The sequence below is a fragment of the Pisolithus orientalis genome (genome assembly GCF_024613125.1).
Source record: "Pisolithus orientalis strain OTSU chromosome Unknown F5J12scaffold_52, whole genome shotgun sequence".
Classification (NCBI taxonomy): Eukaryota; Fungi; Basidiomycota; class Agaricomycetes; order Boletales; family Pisolithaceae; genus Pisolithus; species Pisolithus orientalis.
The window spans coordinates 54,901-68,050 of record NW_026260833.1 but is presented as its reverse complement, the minus strand read 5'-3'; the positions used below and the strand labels follow the sequence as shown (position 1 = coordinate 68,050).

At 43.7% G+C, this 13,150-nt stretch overlaps 1 protein-coding gene across 1 annotated transcript; it reads right to left on the bottom strand.

Moving 5' to 3' along the window:
* Positions 1-217: 217 nt before the first annotated feature.
* On the bottom strand, positions 218-833 carry F5J12DRAFT_786225 (uncharacterized protein; the record flags this gene model as incomplete). The annotated part of the gene is made up of 3 exons (XM_051743390.1): positions 218-320; positions 447-674; positions 796-833. The coding sequence occupies 3 exons, from the start codon at positions 831-833 to the stop codon at positions 218-220; spliced, it is 369 nt and encodes a 122-aa protein (XP_051595550.1).
* Between the last annotated feature and the right edge of the window lie 12,317 nt (positions 834-13,150).

The following is a 13,150-nucleotide window of genomic DNA, read 5'->3' as shown; positions in this document are numbered from 1 at the left end:
GCTCAGAACCTTCACAACACCTCTACATATAACATGCTTACTTCACAGTTATAATGCTCCATGGTGGAACAGGATATTGATATTTTATTACACTATTTATTTATCATGTTCCATGGTACAGTCATGGACAGACAAACACAATTATTTTGATTCTGGATTCCCATGACTTTTTGGGGGCAAATTAACACTTGATTCAGATGCTACAGGTGAAAATACATCAAAAAACAGTGGTCCAAAGTTTTTCCCATGACTTTTTAGGGTGGCCAAAATTTTGGTTAGATTGAATGTGGTACTTAGGGTGTGGTAACATGTTATTGACCCTATATAAGGTAGGATTAAGAACCACTTCAATGAACATCATAGCTTTCTGTGAGAGCTGATGGACATCAGGACCCTTCTTGTATTCATTGGGGCATCTGAGTGACTATTTTCATTGGGCAGCACACTTTGCTTCTCTCAGAGGTAACCAAGTCTCACCAAGAGGATCATCACCAGCACTAATGGCAAGGTTGACCAACTGAGCACAGAGATCAGCCTCACCAACACCCATGACTTGGAATGTGGCATCATCATCTTCAAGCTCACCCTCTGACTCACTCTCACTGGCTGTAAACTTCAAACTGTCAAGTACATTGGTGGATTTCCACTCCAGTTCTTCATCTTCTGCCTCAGGGCTGGGAGCATGAGATCATGTCCTCATGCATTTGCTTGCATGCTGATCCTTGTCAGATTTGGGTGTATCAGGGAATGATACATTGCCCATTTCAACAACAGCTGAGCTCTGGTTATGCAGACCAGCCATGTTGCATGTTACAGTGTGTTTTCAAGGGCATTCCTGTGTCTGTTATGTTTCACCCCTGTCTTTTCCCTTTTCTCTTCATGCTTACCTTCTGTTTGATCCAATGGACTACTTTTCCTTTTTGAGCTGTCTTCTCCATGATCTGACAGCTCTCTGTTTCCACCATTAGTGTTATTGGCTCGTTACATGCTTAGGACATGTGCTGTCATTGTTCAACCAATGGCATAGTTACCTCAATACATGTGGATGCCTCATGGTCTGTTTCTTGTACAGTATTTAATCTGTTGGCTCAAGTCTGGTAGACCCAGACTTGAGCTGCTCAATCATATGCAGTGTTCTCTCAGAACTTCACCCTCAGTGTCCCTAACCCAGACCACTCTTACTGGCATTGCCTAAATCCTCTGTCATTTACAGAGGTTACTGCAGCCATTGCTCAGTAGAAACCAATAGACTGTGGCTGAGCTCTCCCTACATCTTGACCTTGATTAAGTGTAACAAAAGCTCAAGTCTCCCAGCCTTTGGCTGAATTGGTCACTGGTTAGTGCACCACCATGAACCCCTGAAACAATTGACATTGGGCACTGTTGTGACCCACTCATGAAGAATTGTCATCTGACAAAGAACAGGAGAGCACTGTCACTGACACCTCCTCCAATGAACCTGAACAACCAGATAGAGGATTTACTTCCAGCATCCTCTCGAACCTCTTTACCCATTCCCTTGCCATGCTTGGTACTCCCATTCCACCAGTACCCACCACTACCCTTCCCACACCCCCACCTCTACAACAGACTATGATGTCCAGTTCATTGTTGAAAGCAACAGTCAGCACTGTCACCACCAAAGCTACCAAATTGAAGATTGGCATCCCATCTGATTTTGATGGTGACTAAAAGAATGCCATGAGTTGGCTGTACTCTGTACAGACTTATCTCTTGGTGAATGAAGAAATCTACAACAATGACACCAAAAAGGTGGTCTATGCCTTGTTGTATATGAAGAAAGGTGTTGCTTGCTCCTGGGCAGCTACCTTCCAGAAGACTTCTCTGGAAAAGAACCCCCTGAGTTTCAGCACCTTTGCTGATTTTATGAAAGACTTCAAAAGTTCTTTCACATCCTCTGACACTGCTGGTGCAGCAATAACCAAGCTACACACCATGAAACAAAAAGAATCAGTAGAACAGTACATCACTGATTTCCAAACTGCTGCTGCTGACTCAACCATCATGGAAGACATTGTGTTGATCAAGTTCTTCTCACAGGAACTCAAACCCTTCATTGCAAACCGAATCCATATGATGGAAACCACTCCCACCAAGATTACTGAGTGGTACACACAAGCCCAGAAGTTCGATGCAAAGTGGAGGAAGGTGAATGAACTTTCTGGAAAGAAAGAACAGAGGATGTTCTATCCCAAGAACAACCTCATTGAAGAAAAAGATCCTAATGCCATGGACATGGATGGAGTGAGACTCTCCAAAGAAGAAAGAGACCACCACATCAAAGAAGGAAGATGTTTTGGTTGCAGCAACAAAGGATACCTCTCTCAAGAATGTCCCAACAAGGGGAAAACTCCCCAAAAGAAAGTAAAGAAAATCTGCAAAGTTGTGGAGATCAAAGAAAGTGACAATGAAGAAATGGTTGCTGGTCCATTGCTCTTGTGAACATTGCCAGAGCACTTGGGAAGGATTTTTAGAAAGGAACTCTGCATTGATGCCAGACATTCCTAAAATTAAGGACAGTTCTATTTCTGTTGCACCTGTACTAGTATCCTCTACCCCAGATCGTACTATGCAAATTCCCATCACCCTCTACACATCAGAAAGAACTGAAAAAGACATCAAAACCACCACACTGGTCGACTCTGATGCAGAAATTTCTTGCATCAACTGGGGATTTGTGTGAAAGCACCAAATTCCTACTCAACAACTCGCTGAACCCATCCTTGCTAAAAATGCAGATGGAACTCAGAACTCCAAGGGAAAAATCCTGTTCTCTGCCACCCTCTATTTTAAAGTTGAAGGAATCATTCATTAAACCTTCTTCCATGTCATTAATTGTGGAATGGAAAACATCATCCTGGGTCTCCCTTGGCTTCAAGAAAATAACCTGGTCATTGATTGGAGAATGGGCACTCTTTCCATTGATGAAAAGACTGATAGGTCTAAAGAGTTGAGACACAACATCTCTTCTGTTGCAGTTGAAGAACCCATTGTAAACCTTGTGTCCCCAGTTGAAAAGAAGGGGATAAATAGGTTTATGGATTATGAAGAACCAGAGGATGAAACCATCCGTGCACATTTCATGATGTCGGTTGGAAAACTGGTAGAAGAAGCAAAGAAAATCAATCCAAACAACAGTCTTCTTCAAAAGATCACTACAACCACTGAGTTGGCTCAAGAAGAACACAAGAAAAAGCCAAAAGCTGTTCTCCCTCAGGACTATAAGGAATTTGCTTTGGTCATTGAAAAACCTTCCGATGGAGTCCTTCCTCTGTCACAACCTTATGATCATGCTATCAACCTTGTTGAGGACTTTACCCCCAAGGTGGCTAAAGCATACCTGCTTTCTCCTTTGGAGAGAGAATCTGCAGACAAGTTCATTGAGGAAAACCTTCAAGAGGGAAAAATCCACCCCTCAAAGTCCCCCCAGGCAGCACCCTTCTTCTTTGTAGGAAAGAAAGATGGCTCCCTTCAACCCTGCCAAGACTACCGATATCTGAACAAGCATACTGTGAAGGATGCCTATCCCCTTCCCCTTATTTCAGATCTTGTTGATAAACTCAAGGGAGCATCTATCTTCACAAAGATGGATGTATGGTTGGGTTATAACAACATTCACATCAAAGAAGGCGACCAATGGAAAGCTGCATTCATCATGCACAACAGACTCTTCAAACCAACCGTCATGTTCTTTGGGTTGTGCAATTCCCCTGCCACCTTCCAGTGTTTCATGAATGACTCCTTCCAGGATATGATCACTGAAGGATGGTTGGTCGTTTATATGGATGACCTTCTCATCTTCTCCACTGACCCTGAAGAACATAAATGCAGAACTCGTCAAGTTCTTGAATGAATGAGAGAGTTGTCACTTCCTCTCAAATTGGAAAAGTGTCATTTTGATCTGACCAAGGTTGAGTACCTGGGAATGATCATCAAAGAAAATACCATTGCCATGGACCCTGTCAAGGTCCAGGGCATTGCTGAGTGGCCTGTCCCAAAAAAGGTCAAGGATGTGCAATCCTTCCTTGGATTCACAAACTTCTGCAGAAGATTTGTCCCATACTATTTGGACATTATTCAACCCCTGGTTGACTTCACCAAGAAGACAGTCACTTGGGATTGGTCAAAGAAATGCCAGACTGCCTTTGGCATCCTAAAACAAGTCTTCATGGCACAACTGACCCTCCAAATGCCTGATACTTCTTGGCCATTTGCAATAACCACTGATGCATCCAAGTACACAACTGGAGGCATTCTCCTTCAGGAAAACTCAAACAGCCAGTGGCAACCCTGTGCCTTTATCTCCCAGTTGTTTAACCCTGCTGAATGAAACTATGACATTTATGATAGGGAACTGTTAGGGGGTTATTCATGGATTGAAATCCTGGAGACACTATCTCCATGGATCACTGTTCCCAGTCAAGGTGTTCACTGACCATAAAAACTTGACCTATTTCAAAGCACTGCAAAACTTGAATCATCGCCAGGCATGCTGGCTGCTTGATCTTGCAGACTTTGATCTGCAACTAGAACATATCCCAGGCAAGGACCTAGCCACCTCTGACACACTCTCTCACCAACCTGATCACATCCCTGATAACAATGATGACAACAAGGGAGTCACCCTCCTTCCACAAACACTGTTTGTCAACCTTATCGACACATACCTCACCCAAAAGGTCACATCTTCCTCTATGCAAGACCCTATAGTTCAGATGGCACTTCGTGCTATAGAACATGTCGACATGCCACTTCTGTTTAAATCCCATTTCTCTGATTGGCAGTTTGACAACAGAGTGTTACTTTACAAAGACCAGGTTTACATCCCAGATGATCCATCCCTCCACCAAACTGTGGTGTCCAATCACCATGACCATCCTTCTGCTGGACACCCTGGTGTCCTGAAAACCCAACAGCTTGTCTTGTCCGAGTTCTGGTGGCCCAGACTTGCCTCTTTCATCTGAAAATATGTTGAAGGCTGCACTGTTTGCCAGCAAAATAAGGTTAACACCCACCCAACAACACCACCCCTTACACCCATCCCTTCCAACAGATCTCTTGCAATCTGGTCACTGATCTTCCCCTTTCTAAGGGTTATGACTCTCTTCTGGTCATGGTAGACCATGGGCTTACAAAGGGGGTAATTTTAACACCCACAAAGAAAACTGCCTCAGCTGCTGAAATCACAGCCCTCTTTTTCAAGAAAGTCTACTCCCATTTTGGGTTGTATGACAAAATTATATCCAATAGAGGGCCCCAGTTCACCTCTGCCTTTGCAAAGGAACTCACCTCCCTTCTTGGCTATTCCCTCGCCCTGTCAACAGCATATCACCCTCAAATGGATGGGGAAACTGAATGCATTAACCAGGAGGTTGAGACCTACCTTTGAATCTTCTGTCAAAACAATCCAGCCTCATGGGTGGATAACCTCCCTATGGCAGAATTCATGCATAACCACCAACCTCATTCTGTCACTCATCAATCTCCATTCTACCTCATGTACAGATATGAACCAAAACCCCTTCCATCTCTTATCGCAGAAACCCACCTTCCCACTGCCAAGTCCAGACTTGAAGAACTCAGAAAGGCTAGAGAAGAAGCCCTAGCAGCACATGATCCAGCCAGAAACATAATGAAAGACTGCTTGTCATGACCCTTCCCCCCATTTCAAAAAGGAGATAAGGTTTGGCTCAATGCACAGAATTTAAAATGTTCCCATGAAAACAGAAAGATTGCCCCAAAATGAGAAGGACCATTTACTGTCTCCGAAGTCCTGTCTCCAATCACCTATTGCCTGCAATCCCTGCATGATGGAAGATACATAATGTTTTCCATGCTTCTCTCCTATTGCCCTATCATGAAAATGACATCCATGGACCAAACTTCCCAGCTCCACTGCCTGATCTGATTAATGAAGAAGAAGAATATGAGGTGGAGGCAATAGTTGTCCATAAAAGGTCCAGCCATGGACATGCCTTTTTAATCAAGTGGAAGGGTTATCCTTCATCCAAGAACTTGTGGCAAAAGGAAGCACACCTTGAACATGTGGATGATACACTCTCTGCTTATAAAAAACACTTCCCTAAGGATTTCCCTCCTCAGAAACAACCCACTCAACATCCCATTCATGCCATCAAAAAGATCTCCATTGAAATGCCTCCTCATTGCTATACTTACCCCCATGAACCCTCTTGTCACCACACCCCTTTTGCTCGATGACAATGACAACCCACTATTCTTACTGACTCTTCATCACCGACCCTGCCATTGTTGGCACTGTCTATCACACCACCATCCAGGCCCTTCAGCTTGAGGAACTGTCCAGATATGTTAATCGACAGAACCCCCTTCTGTCCCCTGCCCATACCATCCTTAATAAAATAGCCTATGAACAGGTTCCCCTGCTCCTCTGACTCTTCAATGTCCTAGGTGGAGCTGACCTCATTTTTAATGTCTGTCAGTATCTGACATTGATTGCTCCCCCTCCTCCTGGGTCTAGAAGACCTTTGACTGCAACCTCTCCTCCTGTCTCCTCTGTATCATCCTCCCCTCCAGCATCAGCATCATCATCATCCTCCCACTCCTCCCATTTGTCTCACTCTCTCAGAAGAGCCAATTGACCTCATGCCTGTTGTCTGTCAGGTGCCAACCCACAACCCCACAAGTCCCATGACTCCCCATCTGAAGTCAATCCTGAGACTGCCTTTGGCATCTCCAGAGCTGAACTTGACTACACCTTAAACATTGTTGAAACTCTCACACAACTGCCCCTGTCCCCTGTCCTGAATGCAATGACTGAGGCTGATCATCCTCTCACCCCTTCCAATCTATGATACTGTCAGACATGCTATGTCTGTTGTCATCTCAGACACATCTGTGTCAATTGCAGACTCTATGAATGTCCCCATTGTCACACCACTTGCCCAGGACATACTCAGGCTCAGTGCCCATCTCTATGCCCTCATCATGCACTACAAGAAAGAATTGCTACCCCAAGTGTGGTAGATGATTGTACCCTCATCAAGAGCAAGGATGATGACTTGTATGACAATAATTTTGATTTCAACAACTCTGCCATCAGTAACATGACTGGAGAGCCCTATGGAGAGTAGTTGAGGTTGGAGACTTCAATGCTTAGAAAGGGGGTAATGTTATGTTTCACCCCTGTCTTTTCCCTTTTCTCTTCACACTTACCTTGTGTTTGATCCGATGGACTACTTTTCCTTTTCAAGCCATCTTCTCCATGATCTGACAGCTCTCTGTTTCCACCATTAGTGTTATCAGCTCATTACATGCTTAAGACATGTGCCATTGTTGTTCAACCAATGGCATAGTTACCTCAATACATGTGGATGCCTCATGGTCCATTTCTTGTACAGTATTTAATCTGTTGGCTCAAGTCCAGTAGACCCAGACTTGAGCTGCTCAATCATACACAGTGTTCTCTCAGAACTTCACCCTCAGTGTCCCTAACCTGGACCACTCTTACTGGCATTGCCTAAATCCTCTGTCATTTACAGAGGTTACTGCAGCCATTGCTCAGTAGAAACCAATAGACTGTGGCTGAGTTCTCCCTACATCTTGACCTTGGTTGAGCATAACAGTGTCTAAGAGCAATTCACATGACCACAAACCTCAGACTTGCTCAATTTTTTCTGCTCCTCACTAGTGTGACAGCTGTACCCTGACATTGCAATCATATTGTACTAGGCTAATGCTACTTATTCCGCTTTTTCCAGGATTTTTACAAATTCTTTTGGGGGCTGGCCACATTTTTGGGTCAAAATTTCAAAAACTTAGTATAAAAAAAATTGGTTCATGCAGATTGCATTGTTATGTCCTGAATATGCCTAGTATACATTTGTAACACCCCTGGAATGTTGTGCCATGTTGGAATAATTCAATGAGTAAAATTGTCATGTTTGTCTGTCCAGAACTGTCAAACAGGATATTTTGTGCATGACAGACCCACCATGGTCCTCATTGGAAGAACTGGATGAGTCATTTTATCAGTGATACATTGTACTGTTTTATGTGTTTCATCTTTTATTTTAGGATATAATCGTGGAATCTGTAGATAGACCTCAGTATGCTGACAAGCTACTGAGGGACTAAGTGCACAGCAGAGCAGAACAGCAAGAGGCCTGATGATGCAGCTAGGGCAGAGATGCTGAAAGATTGGAAAAACAAGTCAAGCACACTGGAAGGGAGTGGTCAGCTTGTCACCTATGAAACAATGTCAAAGAGAGACAAACTTGGATCTGTGCACAAGGCAGCCAGCCCACAAATGAACCTAAACAGCTCAGAACCTTCACAACACCTCTACATATAACATGCCTACTTCACAGTTATTCTGTGGTAGAACAGGATATTTTAATACATTATTTATTTATTATGTTTTCTGGGAGATAAGATACTGTAATTTGACCTAGAACATTTGGCATGCTCTCAGTACCATGTTCTTGTACATAAAAATTGTAGTTTAGCATGTCATGTCATTAGAGAAAACATTGAACTACTGTTCTTTTTTTTTTTCAGGTGAACATTGAAAGACTTGGCCAAATGTTTTTATTATTATCACATACAAAACATATATCATTTACTTCTGATGTTCTATGTAACATTACATGTTCTTCAATGATCAGTGTGTTTAAATTATTTTGTGGTAAAGTATTTGATTAATGTATTGCATAACATGTAGAAAACAGTACTAATAATTTTTTTGATGATGGTTTTTGGTTTTTGGTGGTGGGTCATGCTAATTGCTTTTCACCAATAAAACATTGGAAATCCACTGTGTCATGTTTTCTGTCAGAAAAACCTTTCAAACAACATTATTGCCAGTTATTTCAGCAGAGAACATGAGATAAAACAACATATCTTTTCAAAGATTTTTTTTCCCTATGTTTGTACAAAGAAAATTGAAAAATGTGTGCTGTGAGAATAGCTTTCTTAGAAAGATTACCACTGCTACTGAGTTAGTGCAAGAAGAACATAGGAAGAAAATGAAGGCCACCCCTCCCTGAAGATTACAAAGAGTTTGCCTCCATCTTCAAAAAACCCTCTGATGGAGTACAACCCCCATCACAACCATATGACCATGCTATAAACCTTGTTGAGGACTTTGTCCCCAAGGTGGCTAAAGCTTATCCACTCTCTCCCTCTGAATGAGAGTCTGTGGAAAAGTTTATCAAAGAGAACCTTCAAGAAGGGAAAATTCACCCTTTGAAGTCTCCTCAGGCTGCCCCATTCTTCTTTGTTGGAAAGAAAGATGGCTCCCTCCACCCATGTCAGGACTACAGATATCTGAATAAAAACACAGTGAAGGGTGCATATCCCCTTCCATTTATTTCAGATCTCATCAATAAACTTAAGGGAGCATCCATCTTCACCAAGATGGATGTAAGATCAGGCTACAACAATGTCCATATCAAAGAAGAAGACCAGTGGAAAGCTGCATTCATCATGCACAAAGGACTATTCAAACCAACTGTCATGTTCTTTGGGTTGTGCAACTCCCCTGCCACCTTCCAGTGATTCATGAATGACTCTTTCAGAGATATGATTGCTGAAGGATGGCTGGTTGTCTACACAGATGACCTCCTCATCTTCTCCACCAATACCAAAGAACATAAACAAAGAACTTGTCACATTCTCAAATGAATGAGGGAGTTGTCACTACCCCTCAAACTGGAAAAATGTCACTTTGATCTCACCAAGGTGGAATACCTTGGAATGATCATAAAAGAAAACACTGTTGCTATGGATCCTGTCAAGGCCCAAGGCATTGCCAAATGGCCTGTCCCAATGAAGGTTAAGGATGTGTGATCCTTCTTAGGATTTGCCAACTTCTATTGAAGATTTGTCCCCTACTACTTCAACATTGCCTGACCCCTGATCAACTTCACCAAGAAGACCATTGCTTGGGAGTGGTCAAAAAAATGCCAAATCGCTTTTGAACACCTGAAAAGGATCTTCATGACTCAACTGACCCTCTGGATGCCCAATACCTCTCAGCCATTCATGATCACTACAGATGCATCCAAGTATGCAACTGGAGGTGTCCTCCTCCAAGAAGACTCAAATGGCCAGTGGCAACCCTGTGCCTTCTTTTCCCAATCATTTAAACCAGCAGAACAAAACTACAACATTTATGATAGAGAACTGCTAGGAGTCATCCAAGGATTGAGAACCTGGAGACATTACCTCCATGGATCCCCATTTCTGGTCAAGGTGTTCACCAACCACAAAAACCTGACCTATTTCAAAGCACCCCAGAACCAGAACCATCACCAAGCTTGCTGGCTCCTGGATCTCACAGACTTTGATCTGCAACTTGAACACATCCCAGGCAAAGACCCAGCAGCTCCAGACACACTCTCCTGACACCCCAACCACATTCTGGATGATGATGAGGACAACAAAGGAGTGACTCTCCTTCCCCAAACCATGTTTGTCAACCTCATTGACACCAACCTTACCCAGAAGGTTGCATCCTCCTCCATGACAGATCCTGTTGTCCAGATGGCTCTTCACACCATTGAAAATGTTGATATGCCCCTCCTGTTCAAATCCCATCTCTCAGATTGGAGATTTGATAATGGGGTACTACTCTATAAGGACTGAGTGTATATCCCTGATGAATCCTCTCTCTGACAGACCATCATGTCCAACCACCATGGTCACCCCTCTGAAGGACACCTTGGTGTCTTAAAAACTCAACAGTTCATCTCTTCCAAGTTTTGGTGGCCAGGACTCATGTCCTTTGTCTGAAAGTACATTGAAGGCCATGCTACTTGCCAGCAGAATAAAGTAAACACCCACCTGACAACACTTCCCCTCATGCCCATCCCCTTGACCTCAACCTGCCCCTGTCAACAGATCTCCTGTGATCTGGTGACTGACCTTCCCCTTTCCAAGGTTTATGATTCCCTCTTGGCTGTGGTAGACCATGGGCTTACAAAGGGGGTAATTTTATCACCCACAAAGAAAACCACCTCTGCTGCTGATATTGCAGCCCTCTTTTTCAAGAAGGTCTACTCCCATTTTGGGTTGTATGACAAGATCATATCCAATTGAGGTCCTCAGTTCACCTCAACATTTGCAAAAGAACTCACTTCCCTACTAGGATACTCCCTCACCCTGTCAATGGTGTATCACCCTCAGACCAATGGAGAAACAGAACACATAAATCAGGAGGTTGAAACATACCTCCACATCTTCTGCCAGAATGACCCCACTCAGTGGGTGGACAACCTTCCCATGGCAGAATTCACACATAATCACTGCCCTCATTCTGTCACCCATCAATCACTGTTTTACCTCATGTATGGCTATGAACCAAAACTGCTTCCATCCCTGATTGTGGACACCCACCTTCCAGCTGCTGAGTTCAGACTCAAAGAACTCCAAAAAGCCAGAGAAGAGGCCCTTGTGGCACATGACCTGGCTAGAAAAACAATGAAAGACTGCTTGTCATGACCCTTCACCCTGTTCCAAAAAGGAGATAAGGTTTGGCTAGAAGCTTGGAACTTAAAATGTTCCTATGAAAACAGGAAACTCACCCCAAAAAGAGAAGGACCCTTTACTGTCTCTGACATCCTATCTCCAATCACATATCACCTCATGATTCCTGCACAATGGATGATCCACAATGTCTTCCATGCCTCTCTCTTATCACCCTATCACAAAAATGACATCCACAGACCAAACTTCCTGGCTCCACCACCTGACCTTGTCAACAAGGAAGAGGAGTATGAAGTTGAGGTGATAGTCAGCCATAAAAGGTCTGGCCATGGACATGCCTTTTTAATCAAATGGAAGGGTTACCCTTCTTCTGAAAACTCATGGCAAAAAGAAGCACACTTAGAACATGTGGATGATATGCTCTCCACATATAAGAAATGCTTCCCCAAAGACTTTCCCCCTCAGAAACCATCTGCTTGACAATCCTCCCATACTATCAGAACCATCACTTTCAGCATGCCTCCTCATCATTACACTTACCCTCACAAACCCTCTCATTGCCACACCCTGTTTGCTCATCACCAATGACAACCCACCAGTGACCAGATGATAAGTTCTTACTGCCTCTTCATTGCTGACCCCTCCATTGTTGGCACTGTCTACCATGAAGTTGACAAGGACTCTCCTCTCGACCTCATTTATCATGCCATGATCCAAGCCCTTTGGCTTGAGGAACTTTCTTGCTATGTGAACCAACAGAATCCCCTTCTATCCCCTGCCAGAACCATCCTGAACAAAATCACCCATGAGCAGGTTCCTCTGCTCTTATGACTTTTTGATATCCTTGGAGGTGCAGACCTCATTTATAACATCCATCAACATCCCATGTTGATTGCTCCCTCTCCCCCTGGGTCTTGAAGACCCTTGACTGCAACCTCCCCTCCAGTTTCCTCCATGTTGTCCTCCCCTCCAGCATCATCACTGTCATCTTCCTGCTCATCTGGCTCCCTTTGAAGAGCAGACAGACCTCATGCCTGCTGTCTGTCAGGCCCTAGTCCCCAACCCTGCAAGTCACATGATTCATCATCACCCTCTGAGGTTGACCCTGAAATTGCCTTTGGTGTTTCCAAGGCAGAACTTGCCTACACTATGAATCAGGTTGAAACCCTTGCCCAGTTACCACCATCTCCAGTGCTGAATGCACTTACTGAGGCTAATCATCCTCTCACCCCATCTGACCCATGCTATCATCAGGTGTGCTATGTCTGTCACTGCCTTGGACATATTAGGGTCAATTGTGGCCTTTACAAATGCCCTCTCTGCCACACCACACATCCTGGGCATACTCAAGCCCAGTGTCCATCCATACACCCTTGTTGGCCTTTACAAGAAAGAATCTCTACCCTTGCATTGGTAGATGATTGTACCCTCATTGGGAGTGAGGATAACAACTTATATAATAATAACTTTGATTTTGATGACTCTGCCATTAGCAACATGACCAGAGAGCCTTACAGAGAGTAGTTGAAGTCAGGGACTTCAACACTTAGAGAGGGGGTAATGTTACATTTTGCCTCTGTTTTTCCTTGCTTCACTGTACATTTACCTCATGTTTGTTCTGATGGACTTCTTTTCCTTTTTGAGCCATCCTCTCTCTGATCTG